Raw genomic sequence first — 22,709 nt, 5'->3', positions numbered from 1 at the left:
TCAATAGGACTTGATTTGGCTCTTCTTCTAGATAGATAGTGGGATAAAATGTGAACAAATGTGGTTGATGGTTACAAAATACAATTGTGCCATATGTAATTGGAAAGACCTCAAATAGGATCTTACAAAATAAAGATCTCAAATATGATATTCGTGGTTGCAAATCAAGGTTTAATAAACCGTTTATATCTGTGTTTAGAGTTAATTTTACATTGAATTGATAAAAATGTTTAATGTGGGACTTAACGGATTAGTACTTTAAGTTTGGCTCGCCTCACTTCCTTAAGTCCTGACGGACCGCAAGTGACATTTAAAGTTTTTATGCTTATGTGTGACAACAATTGTGGTTGCAACATAGTTGTGACAGAGGTACCAAAATCTTTTATGCCTATACATGAATGTTACTATGGTCGCATGCAACAATTGTATATATCTGAGTGCAAATTTTTTTTCAAAATATCAAAATTCGCAATGAAATCTTAACGTGACCGTTGCTTAAAATTACCTTTGCTTCAAACTAAATTTTCGAACTTTCTTAGCAGGAAAAGGGTACAAGAAAGAACATAGATCATGGTTTGAGTTATGATGCCAATGTCATCTTGTTTACAACAATATTATCTTGGCAAATACTAGACACATGATGTGTGCATGTGTAAAGTGAACTATTTTATGATACTATACTACTAGTATATGTGAGATTAATTAAAACTGGTTGGTAGCTATTCTTGCATTTATGGAGCATGGAATGCATGTGCCCTCTAATTATTGCAGCCATACACAATAACCATTTCACCAACCTTGAGAATAAGCCCTTCATTCATTCTTCACAATATAGAACAATATTTTAAAAATCGAATCGAATTAGAATGTTAAACGGGTCGAACCTTAAACCGATATTGTGTACATTTCAGTTATCTGAGTGATTTAATCGTAATTTTATTTGGGTTATAACGATTTAAAGCAATTAAATTATTATTTTATTCAGATGTCTCATAAGTTTGATGTCCGATTCAATTTTTAAAATATTGATATAGAACCATTTTTGTCCCTCATTAGACTAGATTTGTGTAACTAACTGTGTATGTCTTTATCTTGCTTGTTCATATGAATTAAATTTAAATTGTATTTAATTATTGGTAGTTTTTAAGTTTCTTCCAATTTCTAATTGTTAATCATACAAGCTCTAAAGGATTCTCTTGTTACTGGTTATAATACAACTTTGTTTGTTTGATTAGTTATTTATAATTTATATGATCACCCTGTTTTGAGTTTTGACATGCTAGTTTTAGCAATTTGATCATCTTTTATGCCTGTCATATAGGAAGGGATGGACTCAATCATGAAGCCCAAACAATGACAAAAAGCATTAATCAAAAAAGAAAATTGCTCATCTTACTTTTGAAATTGTTCTTCTCACCAACCTAGCTGCAGTTAACTGTCGGGTTGGTGAGATGAGCAATTACGAAAGTGACATGAACAGTGCTCTTCAAAAAATTAAAAACCTGGGTGGAAATAAAAAACATCAGTAATTTTCCACTTCAATGATCGATACGAACTATAAATATTATTGGAGATCTTCTTCTTCAAAAAAATATATTTTATTGGAGATAATATACATCTATACTTTTTCTTCCGAGGTTATATATATATATATATATATTCCGATATCATTATTTGGACAAATATTGTAATAATTATTATATTAGTTATTTATCAATTGTGAACCTTAATTGATTAGTGATCAAATTAAGTAAATAAGGCTATTAGATTTCTAATGGTATAATTAGTTAAATATTTAATTAATTGATATGAACTCAATATGAGAGGATGTTTGGATGTTCCATTAACGGAATAATGGGAATATCATACACGGCAAACTCTAGGCAAGTGGGGATACATCCCTTGGAAAAGGTTTCTATATTAGTTCTCATTTTTCTATCTGGAAGATGTTCAAAATGTTTGATTGACTGGATCATGAAACCTCAACCCTAGATTTTTCAAAGTCTTGGTTTGAAGCATGGACTTCAACCCTAGCAAGTATCGAAAATCCCCAGTCCAGGTTTGGATTCGTATTTATGGTACTTCACAAGAGTATCAGAGACCTAAAATATTGTAATTAGTGCTTGAACCCCTATTTGTACTTATGTTGTGACATAAAGGCCAATGTTTGATAGATTATTTGGTCACTTTGTGCGTGTATTGGTTGATTTGGATTTCTCTAAACAACTAAAATACAAAGTCTTTGTTGACGATTTTCTATATTTGTTGAACTTAATTATGAAAATTTTTCCGACTTTTGCACTCATTATAAGTGTATTGGTCATTTTGTTGAACTTAATTATGAAATTTTTTCCGACTTTTGCACTCATTATAAGTGTATTGGTCATGATACAAGTTGTTGCAAGAGAGTGAAAATTGCCCAAGTTCAAGGTGAGCCAGATATAGCTGATAGAAGGAAAACCATGCAAGAACAAAAGAAACGTGACAATAAAATAAAATAGGAAGGCCAAGGAGAAAGAAATAATTAATTTTGATGGTTCAACCTCCAACAAATAGAAGCCAGTTGAGGTTCCAACTAGCATTAAGGTTGAAGGACAACATTGCTCAAAAAGACCTTAATTTGTCGATGATAGGGATAACCTGCAGCCAAATATTTGTTGTCTTTGTTCTATTCACTTAGATCCTACAGTGGTATCCACTATCCATTGATAACCAACAAGTTTTCTTTTTGATTAATGAAGGAAATACATCTTTTGGAATATCTTCCATTTTTTCTAGAACCATGGTTGGTCAGGTAGTGTAGGCTTAAGATTTTGGAGTGTACTTCTCTCAAGTGTGCAAATTTATGTGAACTAATCCATCCAGTTTTGCTTTGATTTTAATTGGGGCCTCCACCAGTAGAATGTGAAATTGGTCCTCCATATTAATCAATCTTTGGGTTGAATATCAAGTTCTAAAAAAAGTGTTAAGAGAAGACAACTTTGACAAAATTTGACTGATGTTCAATAGTAAAACAACATGCCTTTGTGCCACATTGGAGACCAAGTACGATACCATTTTGGGAGCTCATGTAACAAACTATATAATATGAACTTGGTCTATCCTTTTGATTAAAAATGTGAATTTTTCTTCAAAAAAAAAAAAATGTGAACGGCGGTAGATGTAGTGGAGAATACCATTGATATGTAGTATTGATGTGTTTCATGAGTATTATTTCTGGTTTTATAACCTTTACTATTCATGGTAATGGTGTAGTAAATTTTGTAAATAATGATATATAGACTCAAATATATTTTGATGGATTTTAATTTCTACATGTGTAATTCATATATAGAAATATTATTTCATGCGAAGAAATGATAAGAAAAACATGTGATATAATTAGCTAGGTCATAAGAGTGTGTTTGAATGTGAGAATGTTTCGAGGGAATGTAGTATTTGGAATGAATTCAAATACTTTGAGGTGAATTCAATTGTTTGGATAATGACTTGAAGAATTTTCAAAATGATGGAAATTTATGAAATATTTTGTTCAAGTTAAATTTAGAGAATTTTAAATGACACTAAAAGTTAAGAATTTCAAAATTCTTCATTGTTATAATTTTTCAAATTTGCATTTTGGTCCTCAAATTTTCCAAAATTTTCAATTTGACCCCAATAAATTTCCAAAAATTGTAAATTGACCCCTCAAATTTTTCAAAAATTATAATTTGACCCTCAAAATTTTTGAAATCTACAAATTGACCTCTAATTTCAATTTTCAAATTTGGCCCAAAAAAATTAAATTTATAAAAGTTGCCTAAATATGATGACAATGAAATTTTTCAATGCTTCATCCAAACAAAAATATTGAGAAATAAGAGTAATTTAATTGAATCATTTAAATTGCCTAGAATTCTAAGTTCTTTAAAATCTTCGAATTACCTCATCGAAACACACTATAAAGAACTAGATTATTTTACGTGATTATTTTTCTTGAACCTAGTATGTAAGAAAGAACAATTGTCATATCTATTGTTACATGCAAAAAAATTAAGAAATACAAACAAAAAATTTAAGTGAAGGTACAATGTAATTTTCATTTTATATATAATATATATTTTGGACATGTCTATATTTTGGAGATAAATTTTATTGGTAATATGATTTGCTATAATTATTTCCTTTGAAATTCTTATGCTGTGACTTTAGGTTCAAAACTAAGCATAGAGGATTAACATGTTTTGACTTTTATAATTTAGCCATATGAAAATAGTATAAACATTTTCTTAAAATGCAATCACGCCCACAACTTGTCAATCTTATTAACAAATTATGTTGAAAACTTTTAATATATTTTGCATTATTTAACTAAAAAAGGCAGTCTGGTGCACTAAAGCTCCCGCATACACAGGGTCCAAGAAGGGGTCCCACCATTTGGTGTATTGTACGCAGTTTTACCTTGTTTTTACACAAGAGACTGTTTCCAGTACTTGAATCCGTGACCTTCCAATCACATGACAACAACTTTACCAATTACGCCAAAGTTACCCCTCATTTTGCATTATTTAACTAATTATAAAAGGCTTAATACATCCCCAGGTCCCTTAACTTATTTTTTCTTCTCACTTCAGTCCCTTAACTATTAAACGTTTCAATTTGGTCCTTATCTTTTGTTTTCTTCATCGATTTGGTCCAATTTTATTAATTTTAAATCCCTAAAAAAGAAGACCGTTGGATCAAGGACGTCCATCAGATCTTACTGTGTACCACCAACACCTAAGTATCTGAAATTTAATTTTTAAAAATAATATAAATCCATTTATATTAATTTAGAAATAAAAAAATTAAAAAATTGGAAAATTAATTTTCAAAAATAAAAAAAATCAAAAAATTTGAAAAAAAATTCAGGAATTTTTTTTTTAAATCTGGAAATGTTTTTTAAAATCTGGAAAATTAATTTTAAATTATTTTCTACAAAAAAAATTTGGAAAATATTTTAACTTTTAAAAATCTCGATACCAATTTATAAAAATTCAGATTATTTTTTTCAAAAATTTTATTTCAGAATCACGATTATTTTAAAAATCCAGATTATTTTTTTCAAAATTTTAATATTTTCGAAAAAAATCAGATTAATTTTTTTTGAGGGAAAAAAATAATCTGATTTTTTTTCCAGATAATTTTTAAAATCGTTTTTTTACGAAATTATGAAGATTTTACGATTTTGGCTAAAATTTGAAAATATATTTCGAAAAAGTACAGATTTTTCTTTCCAAATTAATTTTCCAGATTTTTTTTAAAAAAATCCGTAAAAGACTCTGAATTTTTTAAAAACTTTTTTCGAAAAAAAACTGACCATTTTTTGTAAAATTTTGAATTTTTTCTTTTTTTGTATTTTGAATATTAAATTCCTGAATTTTGTAAAAAAAAATTAATTTCGAAAATAAAAAAATTCTAAAAATATTTTCCAGATTTAAAAGAAAAATATTTTTCCAATTTTCCAGAATTTTTTTTTAAAATCTGGAAAATTAATTTTAAAACTTTTTTCTACAAAAAAAAAAATGGAAAATATTTTAACTTTTAAAAATCTCAATACCAATTTAGAAAAAAATTCAGATTATTTTTTTCAAAAATTTTATTTCAGAATTACGATTATTTTAAAAATCCAGATTATTTTTTTTCAAAATTTTATTATTTTCGAGAAAATTCAGATTTTTTTTTAGGGAAAAAAATATTCTGATTTTTTTTCCAGATTATTTTTAAAATCATTTTTTTACGAAATTATGAAGATTTTACGATTTTGGCTAAAATTTGAAAATATATTTCGAAAAAGTACAGATTTTTCTTTCCAAATTAATTTTCCAGATTTTTTTAAAAAAATCCGTAAAAGACTGAATTTTTTAAAAACATTTTTCCGAAAAAAAACTGACCTTTTTTGTAAAATTTTGAATTTTTGCTTTTTTTGTATTTTGAATATTAAATTCCTGAATTTTGTAAAAAAAAATTAATTTCGAAAATTTAAAAAATTCTAAAAATATTTTCCAGATTTAAAAGAAAAATATTTTCCAATTTTTTTTTTGTAAAAAAAATTTAAATTAATTTTCCAGTTTTTAAAAAAAAATTCCTGAATTTTTTTTCAAATTTTTTAGAATTTTTTTTATTTTTGAAAATTAATTTTCTAATTTTTTATTTCTAAATTAATATAAATGGATTTATATTATTTTTAAAAATTAAATTTCAGATACTTAGGTGTTGGTGGTACACGGTAAGATCTGATGGACTTCCTTGATCCAACGGTCTTCTTTTTTAGGGATTTAAAATTAATAAAATTGGACCAAATCGATGAAGAAAACAAAAGATAAGGACCAAATTGAAACGTTTAATAGTTAAGGGACTGAAGTGAGAAGAAAAAATAAGTTAAGGGACCTGGGGATGTATTAAGCCATTATAAAAATATCAACTACCCCTAAAAATATCAACCAAAAAATAGACGAAATTCATTTTCAGTGTGATATTTTCAGCTTGAAAGCTAGCAATAAAGGCTTTCCATTATTCCCAATATAATAGTATAAATAGACATGCATGAAGAATAAACAAATATGCATTGAGTGAGGAAATCTAAATATAAAGGAGGAAAAGAGTAGCTCTTTTGAATCAAATATTCCACTGCCTTTTCTACCATTTCTAAAGAGCAAAAAAGCTCTCAACTCTCCTCCAGAACCTTTTATCAACCAAACAATCAAATTCCTCATATATACACAAGAAGTGAAGTGTATTAGGACACATAAAACAATTCCATTATGGTTGCTGGATGGAGAAGAGCGTTTTACACATCCAAAGACAAAGACACCAAAATATTAGGAGAGAGCCACCAACAACAACATTTGGACTTTGACAACATCAATGGAAGTCCTCAAATCAATCCTTCTAAATTCACATTTTCCACTACCCCACCAACTAGTCCGAACCTCCATTGTCGAACCTCAGATTCTTCACTTCTCGACAACAACAAAAGCAACAACAGTCCTAAGTGGTCTTCCCATAACTCACCATCATCTTATTACTCTCTTCTCAAAGCCACCTTACGCCTTTCGAAAGTAAGTTAACCTATTCACACTCTTTTCTACTCGTAGTTCTATATTGTGTCTGCTATCGCAATCACACTCTTTTCTACTCGTAGTTCTATATTGTGTCTGCTATCGCAATTGTAGTTGCAATATCACTATAGATATTAAACTGCAATTGCGGTTGCAGAACACAATATAGAATTATGCTTTAATTCTCGATTTAATAACATTTTTTCCTAACTTTATTTTTTTTTTTTTTTTGTGTAGAATTTATGTGGAATTTGCACGCATGGTGTGAAAACTGGTGAAGGAAAAGCAATTTTCACAGCAGAATGTTCTCATATCTTTCACTTTCCATGCATAGCAGCTCACGTGAAAAACCAACAAATCATCACGTGTCCTGTATGCGGAACTAACTGGAACGATCTTCAACCGGAGAAAACCGCAGAGAATGTTAAAACGACGACGACGTCGTTGAAGCTTCCAAACTACAACGACGATGAGCCACTCTTGTCGTCTGCCTCCGTTTCTCGCTTCAACACCATACCGGAAAACGAAGAAGAAGAACAAGAACAAGAAGAAGATGGAGAAGGAAATGAAGAAAACAAAGAACCCGTTGAATTTCAAGGCTTAGATGTTTCTTCAACAAAAACATTTGAAGCGTTTTTTCTACCTGAAACTGCTCTAGTAGCATCTAACAAGAGCTTTGAGACGTTAATTGCAGTGTTAAAGGTGAAGGCAAAGCCGTGTAATGCGGTGGTGAATCGGCCGCCGGTGGATCTTGTCACGGTGGTGGATATAGGTTGTTCAATTTCCGGTGAAGATATTTTGAAACTCAAACGTTCAATGCAAGTTGTAATCTCTTCGCTTAATTCCGCCGATCGTCTCTCCGTCGTTGTATTCTCCAGTGGATCAAAACGGTTATTTCCTTTGCGGAGAATGACCGGCCGCGGTCGCAGATCGGTGCGCCGGATCATTGAAGCGCTAAGTGTTGATGAGATGAATGGTGACGAAGTTCCGGCAAGGAAGGAGGCGGTGAAGAAAGCCGCGAAGATTCTAGAAGATCGGAGACAGAAGAATCCTGTTGCCAAAATTATACTTCTTACAAATGGTCATGAAGATAGGAGATTATCTGCCACGCGCTTCCCTAATTTGGAAACTCCAGTCCACGCGCTCAACTACTCACACGCGCTTCATGACGGTGCGTTTTCAGAACGCGTCGGTAATTTGTTGCGCGTGGTTGCTCAAGACATCAAATTTGAATTCCAAAACGGCTCGGAGTCAAGTTTCACCGCTAAACTCTTGCCGGGATCTGCCACAATGGGAGATCTTCACGTGACAGAGGAGAGAGAATTGCTTGTTGAGTTAAAAGTACCTTCATCACATGGATCCCATACGCACGCTCTTTCCGTACGGTCCTCTTACTGTGACCCGTTTACTAAAGAGGTTGTTCATTTGAAGGAGCGTTCGATTATTATTCCACGTCCTGTCTCCATTAAATCGTTAGACCCTAAGATCAAACAATTGATACGTTTACACGTCAGCGCTCAAGCTTCAACTAAACATTCAAGTCCCGAAGCGGCTCATGAATGGTTGCGAAGGCTTGAAGCCGAAGAAACCGAGTCACGGCTTCACGGACAACCTAAGTTGAGGAGCCATAGGCTCAGAAGAAATAGTTTGGAGGAAAAGATGGAGCCGCTTACGCCGATATCGGCTTGGAAAGCAGCTGAGAAACTGGCTAAAGTGGCTATCATGAGAAAGTCTATGAATAAAGTCAGTGATTTACATGGCTTTGAAGATGCCAGATTCTAAATGTATTTTTTTTCTTATTGTCATAATGTTTTCTTTAGGTTATTGTCGGTGAAAATATGTTAATAAAATTTTTGTAATAATTAAATTTAAAAAAATATGGCAAAAGCATAAATGGAATTGGCCCATGACTCATAATAGTGACAAGAAGTACCAACCAGCTTGGCCCTTTTGTGAATAGAAAAGAAATAGATTGTGATTGCCAAGTGAGATTTTAGGTATAAGGAGAATTTTAGAAATACAATTATTGGAGTTGTAATTTTTGTCCTTTTGTTTCTCTTTCAAATATGTATGTATAATTGAAGCTGTTGTTGGGTCTCATCAAGGAAAATGTTAAAAATTATATTCCTGTTTAAGTCATCAACAGTTTAGTATGTTTGAATGTGCTGTTAATTCTCTGGTAGTGTACTTGTGTCCGGAGGGTTGAGAGCAAAATTGGTGGGTCACATTTTTGATAATTTAGACAATGGATGGTACCAAGTAATTAAGAACTTTTTGGCTTTACATACATTGCATTGGTGTTTAAATTTGGAACTGATTTATAATTTTAAGAAGGTGGGGTTTTGCTTTAAATTCTAATCCTATCTAAATCCTATGTATTTGAGATTTTAGTGACGTTTAAGTTAGGCATATGTGTTGTTTTCACAATCACACACACTCTATACTTTAGCTTGGTCAAATTTGGTTTGAACACAAATTAGTCATATTTGGTAATTTCATCTTCAATTATTATTTTTTTGGTACAAATTTCATCTTCAATTCTACCTAAGTTCAAATGTTCAATTCTACATAGCACTAAAAGCTTACATGTTTACATTTTTTTGTTGACATAAACTTTGAGTGTCCAATGTAACTAAGCATATGTTTGGATTAGCGTTCAGACTCCAAATATCACATCACGAGGCAGTTTCTGTCGTGGTTTTTAAAAGCTACAACAGGTAGCTTCACATAAAACGTAGGTTTGGACAATTTTCACCTATAAAACAAATAGGCTATAAGGTAATGTGAGAAGTTCCGAGATTTTCTACACCCTCAAAAATTAATTAATTAAATTTTTTTTCTTTTTCAATTTATGGTTTGTTTGGATTGGTGTCTGGTTTACCCAAAATCACGTTTAAAATTACGGTATATAGAAGCTATATATAATAACTTCAAGTTTTCAATGGTAAGAATGCATTGAAACGCGGTATTGCCTTGACAAACGCGGCCTATCTAAACACTGACTTATACAAACATTAACCACTTTGCAATATTTTATACAAATATTTCATTAAAAAATTACTTATGAAGTCACATAACCAAAAGAGCACCAAGCCAGCATGTACACTATAGCTGGTTGAAAATCTTATCCTCTAGAGTTTGCTTGGTGCTATCTATGTGTAACGCACTAGATGGTGGGGTTTTGCTACTATGATGCCTAACAATAGCTTCAAAGAATTAATCAAAAGTTGTGACAAGCAACTAAAATTATGATGAATGAGAAAGTGAATTAGTGTGCCCCACTAATGACAAAGTGTTCATATTTTTCTTGCAAATTAAAAAATGGTAGACAATTTAGGGATAAAACGCGTGAATGTGCTCTACCATCTTTTCATTATGCACATTTTTTTGTGATAAAGTTATATTTTCATAGTGTGTGTACTTGTATGGTGAGATTCATGTACCTTATCTTTTGTTGGAAAATGCTCTATTTGTATTTGAGTTTCATGGTGTCACATGTCAAGTGTTTGTGAAGAAAAGGTAATGTAATACAAACAAATCTTAAGACGGTGTTTCAAATCATCAATGACAATAGGGCATCCACTTTGCTTTTTCAGTCAGCAACTAAATAATGTTGTTGAATTTATGTGCATTTTTTGGATCCCTGATGACTTATAAAGCATATATGAACCAAATAGTCAATAATAGAATCAAGTTTAAAAAGATGAATGTTTTTTATCGCTGTATCATAAGGACCAAAATATTCATCGTTTTTTAATAGTGACTAATTTTTAGTAGAGAATTCATTGGATAGATAAAGTGGATTCTCATCACTAATCTCTGCTAGAGAATCTACTGAGCACACAAGATGAATTCTCATCTATCAATCAGGATTTCTTCATAAGAAAAAGTTAAAAGATCGAACTATAACCAATTGCTTAAAGAGTCTGAGTCGGTTACTACTCAGACCATCCACATGTTGGTGAAGTGGGTTGAATAGGGGTGGGAACAGGCCGGGCCGTCCGACAGGGGCCTATGGCCTAGCCTATTTAAAGCCTAGCTCGGCCCAGCTCGTTTATTAACAAGGTCAGACTCAAGCTTTTTATAAAGCCTATTTAATTAAATAGATCAGGCTAAAGGCTTACAAAAAAGCCTATTAAGTCTGTCAGGCCGGCCTATTAAGCTTTTTATGTATAATATATATTACATTATTGATATCATTGAAGTTTTTTTTCACATAAACTCAAGCCTTCATATGATTGGTTATTTAGTAGCACATATATTGGTGTGATTAGACTTTCATAAGATTTCATTATTTAGTTGCAGATGTATTCATGTGCTTTAGGCCTTCGTAAATTTTGGCCTATTTAGTAGTAGGCTTACATGTCTTGCTAGACTTTAGTGTAAAATAGGCTTTTAAATAGGCTTTCAGGCTTCATCGGGCCTTTAAATAGGCCAGGCCAGGCCTCAAAAATGAGCCTACGACAGGTAATAGGCCAGGTTCAGGCCTATAATTTTTGAAGTAGGCCAGGCTTAGGCCTTAGAAAGTCCGGCCCGGCCTAGCCTATTTCCACCCCTAGGGTTGAATAATGTTTTGGTTAATGTTGAAAAGATGGAAATTTATCTTATTAGTCATTATTACCATGATAATTAAGCACTTTGAATTTCAGTTCTTACCAAATATATCAACTCTTAATCTATATTTATAGTTCCACAAATGAACAAACAATATTATTCTATACAATCATTTCCAGCAGGTGTTTCTATTTAAATCTGCTGTTAAGCATGTAAAGGTAGAAAAATTTCATCCCAATACCAACTTTTTTATCCCAATCCAAAATCAAATCTGTATAATTAATGAAATTATGGATAATCTTCCTTTACTTTCTTGTCACGCACTCAAAATCTCCTTTATCATTTTACTTTTGCAGTGCTTCATACAGTTATAAGCTACTATATAGTCCTTGTGCATCTGTCTTCCTTTACTTCATACAGTTATAAAATTTGTTATGAAATTTTTTCTTGTTCCGGTGAGCTTGAGGTAAAATTCACATGTACTAAATGCAGAGTGTGGAAAATTACGGGTTTGAACCCATTTACAACCCAACATATCAAATATCTATGCGATTTTTTACAATATGAGTTGTGCTTACAAGACATGTGGTCTGCAATTTAAAAAGCTAATATTTATCATAATTTCCTATATGATGTCTGCATTCATCCTAAACAATTTTGGGACTTATTATTGGTTGTTGTGATTTAGACATTGTAATATACAAATGCAAATGTCAAACCCATGTTTTTAAGAAAAATCGTGGATTGGGCAAATGACATGTTTTTCGTGAAAATGTTGAGGAATGAGAAGTGTGGATGTTTTTGAAAAAGAAAATACTATTTGACGAAAAAACCTATCACATAAATTTCACAATTATTGATCTGTAACTGCAACGCAGACTAATGGGAGATTCAACGATCAAAAGTGATTCGTGATTAGTTCGTTATACCAATATTTGCTTTAAATAGCATTGCTTTTTAAAAAATGTTAGAAATGTAAATTGATTTTGACATGCATCAATGTTCTCAAACATGAACATTGCTCTTTTAACTTCTAAATTAACTTGATTTTATTTAAAAATTATTGTTCAATTCAGTTGGCTCATTTTATTTTAATTCTCAACTCAACTTTTGTTGCTGTATAAACAATCACTTATCCTTTTAAGAGGATCACAACGTGACATTAGCAATTGTAGATCTGTTTCTTTCAGAATAAATATGAACATGTATAAACATAAAATATTGGTTATACTCCTACTAATCTAGCTAGAAAAATGCATAAAAAGTGAATGCTGGTAATTAATCACAAACATAAGTCATAACAAAACTAAAAAGAATATATTTACAAGTATGTGAAACATACAGACATCACAACTAGTCATTGGCTTTTGCAACCAACCATACAAAGGTACACCTACACTAACACGTAATTCAGATGATACAAGAAAGTTTGATACAAATACAAGAAAATCACAAATATAGTTGCTTGCACTGTGCTGCATCAATATCAAAGGGACAATACGGGCACTTAAATACTTTTGTGCTATTCTTGGACATTTTCAAGATAGACTGCTTACAGAGGACATGGCCACAGGACATCAACATTGGAGGGTTCTCCTCAGTTGCTTGTTCCTTTGAGACAGGACAAACAAAAACAGAATGGAACTGGAATTCGCTGTCCATCTCAATTGGCACCGGTAAATGGCTCATAGACTGCCATTCCTGCTTCATGACAATCATAAATTTGAGGAGAGCAGGCAAAACCTGAATCCCTGCTGCTACCGTCACACTCAACGGACTGTTGTATGACTGTCCCAAAAGATTGCAGAACTGCCTTTTAAGTTCCTCGGCCAACCTATCCCAGTTAGACGGAGAAAGCAATGCATGGTATGGAGACTTTTCAATCTTTCCAGGCCACAGAAGACAAGCCATAAGCTTCTGGACTTCAGTAATATGACTGGTAGCGAAAGGAGAAAGGTAGGTTCTTGCATAATGAAGGGCTTCATCTCTACTTCCACCATTTTGAAGTAATTTCACAAATTGCATTGAGTGAAGCTTCAACACAATGTCAGATCCACTTTGAGCTAGTTTTTCAGAATTAGTCGCAGCCCAGTTGAGGGCTGGCTCCAGGTTCTGGTTCTGCATGGCTTGGAGTATTTGATACATCTCCGAGAATGGAGATTTCATACTTGCAGCAGATTCAGGCTCACCGACTGCACTAAGAAAATGGTCTCCTACATCAAAAAGGCCCTGGCGGTAAAAATGGTTGGCAATTATTTGATTTAAAGTGTGTATATCAAAGTTAGTGTTTCTGTAAGCTTTTGATATATCAGGGAAATTTTTCTCAAGATGCTTCCCATACTTGCTGAGTGCTACATTTAGCTCCTTCTGTATAATTTCCATTTGACCAATTGGGGAAATTTTAAGTAAACTGGCCTTCAGCTCATTCAGGACAGTTTTAGAATCAAGCACTTGGTCAGTGTTATTGACTGACTGCAGTGATTCTAAAACAGTCTCAATTTCATGACTGATCTGATCAATCATCTCCTGAGCCTTAGAACTGGATAACTTTTGCTTCTTTGTAACTCGGTCAAAAGCATCTTTAACAGAACTCAGCTCCATGATGAGTATTAAGCGTACCTACTGTCTGTAAGGCTGTAAGCTAAGATGTGATACACCTGCAAAGGTCCATGGTGTTAATAAAATGAACTTTTAAGACCAACCTTTCAAACTGCTGGCACTGCAGTTTTCTATACCTATCATATTCTAATTCTAATAAATACATGAAATACTTTAAAAGACACAGGTAGACAAATTCATATCTTCGTTAAGTTGTTATGAATTCCCAACGAAAAAGGTATGTATAAGATTATGGAAGAAATGTTGCAGATATAAGAAATGTGTTCCATAAAAAAGATGAATAGTTCAGTTGTAAATACTATCATTTTATTTGGAAATGTATATTAGTCTGGTCTAAATTCATGGTCATCGCCACATTATAAATCAAAAATAAAAACCCCTCTTCTGCATCTCTCAAAGTATCCACGGTTCCATACAGTCTTCCCAAAGGCTCCAATTCACTCGCAAATGACTAGCAAGATTCCCTCTTGGTAAGATACATCACAGCCTATAACCATCTAACTCAACCTAATTATTACCAACTAACTAAATAATTGAGTAACAACTAAATTGGGTGGACTCTATTAGCAATGAAATCGGATGACTATTTTCCCTGCCAACATCCTTATCCTCTCTGTTGATTTTGGGTTGGCTTATCCTTCCCTCCTCAAAGACAACTCTTTATTTTTAGGTTATATCATTCAAATTTACTCCGATGAGTTGGGCTTGGTTGGTTCAACGGGTCAAAGAAGCACCTAACTGTACTATTGTTTGCATCACTCCACATTTTATAAAGTCCCACTTCTTCTTTCCAATACTTTGGGACTGGTCTGAAATACCCATTAGGTCAAAAACTGATTCAGCTATTGTGATTTAAATTATGTCAATCATTTGTAATCCTTCACAAACATGCTTTTTGCAAAAACAGTCTTTGCTTAGTTCCTCGAGTCTTTCACTGTCCACCTTACAAAGCGCTCAGTCCGACATTTCAGCCATGGAAGCTTGGCCACCCCATGCTTGATCCTTGATGTCACCCCAAAGTTTTGGAATTGCGGGATGGCACACCTCTCCAGTCTGGCATCAGTTACTTGAGTTGCAAAAACCACACCCACGCACATTTTGCTTGCTTGCTGCTTTCCCATCTACAGACGAGGAAGAGTCTGGTGATTTGAGTGACGTCAATGGGCCGTTTGGACTACAACGTCCCGTTGCTCCAAGGCACTGTGCTGCAGAAACCCGCTTCTCTTGCTACACTCCTTGACATTCCTCTTAAGCCACTGACATTTTTATGACTTCTTTTTGTCCATGTATGATGAAGCTCTTCCTGCACCACTTCTACAGTCAGGTTTGGTTCCTTCACTTTTCTTACTTCGCCCCTTTGTTCCTCCTCTATGTTCGCGGTTCCATCTTTCCCCCTGATCTTGCTTCTTTGCCTAATGCTTTTGTTGGCTTTTCCCCTACCAATAGGCTCCACCTTCCAAGAATTTATAGTTCCCTTGATCCTTGTTTCTTATATGTAGCTGTTTCTGGCTTTCTTATATGTAGTTTTTTATATTCTGGACCCAAATTGGAATGTCTGGATCAAACTCTGGCTGGAAATGTTTGAACACTGACTTGTTAAATATCCACAAGGTTGCTTCATTTCTAGAAAAACAGCCGTTTAAGAGTACTGCCTCTCAATGCCATCGCAATTCATGATAGCTTCCCGTTCCTAATTACTTAAACGACCCCAAAATAGTTATCTGCATTGATGAGACTCATATTACCTTTTTTCCATCAAATGTTGGAAACATTTTCAAAACCAATATACCCCATGACTCCAAGACCAGAGCTCTGACACCAGTTGATCCAAACCAGAAAATATATTAGCAAGAATACGGGAAATCCTGTTGATTACATATCTACAGAACTTCAAGGGTCTGCAATGCAACCTCCCTACCCTAAGGGTCTGTTTGGGAGTTTAGGAAGGGAGGCCTTGGGAAAAAAGGAAGGATGAAGTGGAAGGAATAGAGGACTTTGGGAGGAGAGGATTCAGATATTTCATTTTCCTTCATAATATAAAATTCCCCTAAATAGTAGGAACTAAAACAATGTATTGGAGGGGGATTTTGGAGGGTTTAGATAAATTCTTCAAATCCAATCTATGTTGTTAATAACACTAAAAAATATATTAATTATAACATTTCATTTATCATTTTCTAAGAGTGTTATAACAATATAAATTGAGTTTGAAAATTAATCTAAACCCTCCAAAAGTCTCCTCCATACATTTTTTGAGTTCCCTCAAATTAGGAGGATTTTGTATTATGAAGAAAAATGAAACTAACAACAACAACAACCAAGCCTTATCCCACTAAGTGGGGTTGGTTACATGGATAAAATTACGCCACAATGTTTTATCATAAACCATATTTGGATCCAACTCATTAATCTCTAAATCTTACCTAATAGTTCCTCTTATAGTTTTTCTACGTCTTCCTCTACCTACCTCTTGCGATCAGACTATCCTCCATCTGAAACCATCTAACCAACTCAACCCAACTATTTCCAACCGACTAAATAATTGGATGGGGAACATGGCGTAATCAAACAAAAACATAGACATCAACTACAAATTCTAGCTCAATTATCAAACACTGTCAGTGCATACAAGTTTTAACATCAGATTTACACTATCAGATACAATAATAGATTTACACAATAATTAGAAGCAAGGGAAGTTAGGGTTTGGAATATGATGATGATGATAGTAGAAATTAAACGAACGCGAATGACGAGAATTGAAGGAAAAAGAGAAAGAGAGAAAGTGGCTTACTGAAAATGGAGGGAACAGATCTGTGGTTGGTGATTAGGGGCAAAAGAACTAGAAACATGGAAAACGGAGAGAGACGGGGGGTTGTATTGTAATAATGCAGGAAGACAGACTTACGTGTCCCTCATCCCTTCTTTAATCTTTGTCTTTACTCCACACCTATCCGGATCATGATTCACATAAACCCTATTTTCTTTCGAGGTCCATCTTTGACTTAATAGTTTTAATCATTGATCAAATGAGATGAGATGAGATAACTTACATAGATTGATAATGTTGTGTTGACATATTATTTACACCTAAAAATAATTAATTAATAGTTAAGAATGAAGAACAATCGAATTTAGTGTTAGTCGAATTTCATTGAGTTCAATGAAGGATAGTCACAATTAAGATAATTGAATATGAGATAGACAAATATTTTTTTTAAGCTCACTAAGGATCATGAAGATTGTGGGATGTTAGAAACAATCAAAGGCCTGTGGAACTTGACAATTCAACGATTTGATTATATCTCATGTTTATACCACTAAAATAGTCGAAGGAAGTGGAATTATATATGGCGCAATATTTTGATCGGCATACCTAACTCTGTATATAAACATGTGCATTTTATTGAACAAACACGTCAATCAAATCAATCTATTTTCAAAAATTTATCATTTATCTTTTTGTTTTATCTTTTTACTTGTGCATTTTTTTTTGGGTTAAATAAGTTTTTGGTCCCTATAAATATACCAACTTTTCATTTTAGTCCCTCTATAAATTTCCTTCAACTTTTAGTCTCTATAAAATTTTCAATCTTTACTTTTGGTCCCTCGTTTAAAGTAAACTCATATGTAAAATTCATATTTTTAAGTAAAAATTTTCAGAAAAATGTATAATATTATAAGGATCTCTCCCAAAAAAATTTAGAATTTTTTACCAAAACATGAATTAAATATGAATTTTTATATTTTTTGCGATAAAAAATTCATATTTAATTCATGTTTTGTTAAAAAATTCTAAGTTTTTTTTGGAGTGATTTTTACAATATTCCATAAATTTCTGCACAATTTCATTAAAAAATACAAAAATTTACTTAAAAATAGGGGCTAAAAGTAAAGATTGAAAATTTTATAGGGACTAAAAGTTGAAGGAAAATTTTAGAGGGACTAAAACGAAAAGTTGGTATATTTATAGGGACCAAAAACATATTTAACCCTTTCTTTTTTAAGTTATGGTGTAACAAAGAGCTAATAACCCTAAAAATATATATATAAAAGATGCTGAAGTACAAAAAGGAGGAAGGGGACCAAACCAAAACTCCCTCAAAAAGTAGAGAATATGAAACTAGGTAAACCAATTTTGTTCTTGACATAAGTTTCTCTTACAAACCAAGGTATATAATTCCAAAAAACAAAGGAGTCCAAAGATAAGTCAAAGTTTGCAAGGGAATCTGCCACATGTTTTCCCTCCATATCTATATGAGTAACTATACAATTTATATTTCTAAGCAGAACCACCACATTGTTCCATCTATTTCTTACTTATCAAGGAATATGGTTTGAAGATTTGAAAGCATGCACCACCATTGAGAAACTTGTCTCCAACCAAAGATTTACTCAGGTATTCTCAAAGGCAATCTCAATAGCTTTCATAGCTTCACATTTTCTGTTAAATAAGAGGTTGAATTTCCCAAAGGCTCATCAAAACAAACAATGTAAATAGCTTCATGATTTCTGAAAATACCTCCACAAGAAGACATGTGCTACATCTGGTCCAATAATACAAAGGAGGGTTCAACACAACCTCCATAATGGAAGGAGCTCTGGGATGATTTATAGTAACCTTAAAAGTCTTCAAGGTGGTAAAGACTCTAATAGCTTCCTATTTCACTTAGGATGATTTGTATGACTTCTATTTGATGTAACCAAATCCTAATAGTAAAACATTAATGAAGTGCATTGTGTATAACATCTAGGATGATATTCTTAGAGGAATATTCCTAATAATGTTTTGTACTTCAATTGTTCATAAGTCTTTAATGAACAATGAATATGCCTTTTGACTTGTATCCAAATAAATGTCTTTAATTCTTGATTGATCTAGTCATAATACCTTTCTCGACTTTTATAAATGTCACGTGACCCTTAAACGTTCTTGGTAATGTTCATGTACTTGTAGGCTTGTTCTTGATAACCACAAGAACAACCCTTCTAAATTATCCTTAACCTTATAAACTATGTCCAACCTTCTGAACTCTGGTTGGGTTCATAGGTCTTAATGTTCTTTGATTGCTTCCTTCTTGGTTTGATTTATACTTTGTTCCCGTCTTAGTTAAACAATCAATAACACAAATTAAATACCAAGAAACTAATAAATGAGGTATTGGATTCGGGAGTTAAGTTTAGAAAATTGTTTCTTTTTTATCGAAAAAAATCCTTGTGAAGCATCCCTTCATCGATTTTCTTCCAATTCATTTTGGATGGACCATGATAAAAATAACCTTCAGACTTCACTACAAAAATTTTGAAGAAAGTTGCTACTTTCTTACTAGATGAAGAAGGGAAAATATTGTGTGACCGACTAATAGAATCTCAGACCATGTAAGTTTATGATTTTTATTTTAGTAAATTCTTTTTAACACTATGTCACCTTTAGTTTAATTTTATATTGTATATAGTTATTTGGCCGCTTCAAAACTGAGGAAAGCTTGTCCGTTGTTAGCCACCTATTACCTGAGTGATATAATAGCTATGATACAAGCAATGACCCGTGATTTGAGGTGGATCAAATTTAGAGGAAAGGAATTGAAATTGAAGATCCTTAAATTCAGAGTTGATAATATTAAGAGCTATATGTCCTCATCAAGTGATTAGGTATTTATTATATTTTTGTTTATGTAGATTTTATGTGCAATAACCCATCATTAGGAAGAGTTATGATAATTAGACACATTTTTTTAGACACAAAATTGACATCACAGTATCCTACCTTTTTTTATTACTAGGTTAGTGATCCGACGTTGCCCAAGTTAGACATGTTAAATAAGGTTGTGTGCATATACATATAGAAGTATATTGGATTTAAAATGATTTAAATTTAAAAATAAAAAATCATTAACAAACATACCATATTAATGTTTGAATGTTTTGTCCAAGAAATGTTGATTTTAGTTTTCCACCTACTATTAAATCATGGATTACAATAGTAGAAATTAATATGTATAATAAGCATAAATAAAATAATATAATGTAATATATTGAAAGAAATTATACTTTTGTCAATAAAATAATAAATCACAACTAAACTCACTCTGGTTGATCTTGTGGTGTTGGTTAAGACTTTGAAGTGTGCTCCTCTCAATGTCTCAGATTCGATTCATCCCGACACCAATTCTGATAGGCTAGTTTGGATATTTAAAAAATAAAAAACCGAACCAAGGTATCAAAGACATAAAATGTAGTATTCGAAAAAAGATCATCACTATTTTTAATAAGTATCTTAAATGGACAACCACAATCGGACCATCATGATTTAGAGTATGTGTCTTTCACAATACTATATTTAGAGGTATGTTGCTACATATTTTTCCTACAATGTGTGCATGAGTTTCTTTCCTCCCCAACAAATAAATTAAAGAATAAATCACCAAAGTTTATAAATGTAGAATAAAAATATGAGAATAATATTTATCCAAGCTCGTTTAACTTCAGAGGCATATAATTTGTTGATTGGAGACTCACTTTGTTTTTGTGAGTTCCCACATTGTAGTTAATACTCCAATAATATCTTAAATTAATATGAAAGGTTAGGTTAATCTCCAATGTAAAGAAGGAAAAAAAAACTATAACAAATAGATATACAATAGATACACGAATTAGCTCTTTAAAAAATTTATCAGTTAAGTACGAATCTTCATTCTCAACTTTAAAAATTTCATCATACGATGTGAACTTGAATGTATATAAAGGAACAATTGAATCATCAATTGACTTCACGGTGGTCATATTCTTAAAAATTGATGCATTTGATAAATACAACAATTTATTAAATACAACAAATATTGATTGAATACAACAAACATGATGTATTACTTCAAAAAAAAACAAACATTGATGTATTTAATAACTCATAACACATTCCCTCAACAAACATTGATTGATGTATTTGATATCTCGTAAAAACAATAATAAATACAACAGATAACTATGCATACAAATGTATCAAATATATCAAATACAACAATTTTTTTTAATAACTATGCATACAAATGTTCTGAAAACAATAATAAATACAACAAATAAATTCACAAAGATAAATTATCGTAGCAAAATAATTTTAAACAATGTAAAATCTTCTTAGTTTGTAAAAGTTAATATAGAAATAAAATTTGATGCATACTCTTTCGATCATAAAAATCATATCGAATAAATCAATTTGGTCTTGATCCAATTGAAATTTGGAATTCTCCATATTTTAATGTTGATAATATTGAATCTTCACAATTTGTAGCCATAACTTTTTTGGGAAAATTACGAAGATGAAATTTGTGATTTGGTTAGTTAAAATCAAAAGTGCATGAATGTATTCAAAATTTTTGCGTGTGTGTAAACATTATTAGCAAGTGTTAATATATGTTATATAAAAACAAAAAATGAAAGTATCATTAGAAAGTGGTTGATATAGATCATATAAAAATCAAAGTATATGTAAAGGAAAAAGATCATGATTTGAATTATTAGGAATAAGAATTATAATAGTGAATGGGAAGTTAGGAAGAGAAATGAATTGAGGGTAGTGAAGCATCATATATACCTCATCATACCCCCAAAGAGCGAGCACTTTGGCGCACGACATTTTTGAAGTCCTCAGTCCTATCCCTTGCCTTTGTCATCAATGAATATCCCAAATTTGTTATCATCAATCAACAGTGGAGATTCGTAAATTTTTGTATTCAACAAATATAACTCCAAATAAAAATATATTAACTACTAAAAACGACATACATACCAGACCACACTACCAAATGGAATCTCTATATACATATAGAAAAAAATCAAATGAAATGGATGGGTAAATGAAATGAAATAAGACCATTGAAGTTTTTCTAGTTTCTTACAAAGGCCTCTTTTTTAAGCTAATGTCACTCATTACAATATTTTTTTTTACTTCCAATGATCCTAGTTAGTAAGGCAGGTTCGATACTCACTATATACCATCAAGAGACAATGTCGTCATTGGAATCAACCATGCATTAAAATCTATTCATCAAACATTCTCACGTTCAATTTAAGAAAAACACAATCCTAAACATAAAGTTTACTTAGAAACTACCTTGTTGGAAACCATTGTTTTACTAAAACATATCATGTAGCAGATTTCTTACATGATAAACATTCCTCTCAATGTAACAGAAAGACCACAAAATATTTCACTTACTCTATGTTTGAATCAACAATCTAATTAGCTTATGTTTAGCCATTTGAATATATTATTCATAACAAAAAGTGAAAATCATCATATCTTATTTAAGCACGTGAGTAAAGCCTGTGTGAAAGTCAATATTATCTCAAAATCCAAAACAGAATAAAACAAATGGTCCCTGTTTATAGATGAGAAGTCCTAAAGAAGAGGCCAATGGACTCAAGCATGAAACATTGGGAGATGAAATCTCTTGAAAA

General features: G+C 32.0%; 2 protein-coding genes across 3 annotated transcripts; one reads left to right on the top strand and one right to left on the bottom strand.

The window, feature by feature from the left end:
- Positions 1 to 6,581: 6,581 nt before the first annotated feature.
- Positions 6,582 to 9,179, top strand: LOC146900137 (E3 ubiquitin-protein ligase WAVH1-like). Its single transcript, XM_085737464.1, has 2 exons — positions 6,582 to 7,079; positions 7,317 to 9,179. Exons 1-2 carry the CDS (start codon positions 6,783 to 6,785, stop codon positions 8,859 to 8,861), a joined length of 1,842 nt encoding a protein of 613 aa, XP_085593590.1. The 5' UTR covers positions 6,582 to 6,782; the 3' UTR covers positions 8,862 to 9,179.
- A 3,752-nt stretch (positions 9,180 to 12,931) lies between these two features.
- On the bottom strand, positions 12,932 to 17,104 carry LOC146900136 (LisH/CRA/RING-U-box domains-containing protein). 2 transcript variants are annotated; one of them, XM_085737462.1, is made up of 2 exons: positions 17,047 to 17,104; positions 12,932 to 14,290 (listed from the first exon to the last, which is right to left on the bottom strand). In XM_085737462.1, exon 2 carries the CDS (start codon positions 14,232 to 14,234, stop codon positions 13,083 to 13,085), a length of 1,152 nt encoding a protein of 383 aa, XP_085593588.1. In that variant the 5' UTR covers positions 14,235 to 14,290; positions 17,047 to 17,104; the 3' UTR covers positions 12,932 to 13,082. The 2 variants fall into 2 exon arrangements, with proteins under 2 accessions (XP_085593588.1, XP_085593589.1); XM_085737463.1 differs by lacking the exon at positions 17,047 to 17,104 and adding an exon at positions 16,676 to 16,745.
- Positions 17,105 to 22,709: the final 5,605 nt, after the last annotated feature.

This window comes from Medicago sativa, chromosome 8 (assembly GCF_051527215.1).
Source record: "Medicago sativa cultivar Bolivia chromosome 8, Bolivia_mono, whole genome shotgun sequence".
Classification (NCBI taxonomy): domain Eukaryota; kingdom Viridiplantae; phylum Streptophyta; class Magnoliopsida; order Fabales; family Fabaceae; genus Medicago; species Medicago sativa.
Note: the sequence above shows the minus strand (reverse complement) of the source record. Positions and strands in the feature narration are given on the sequence as shown.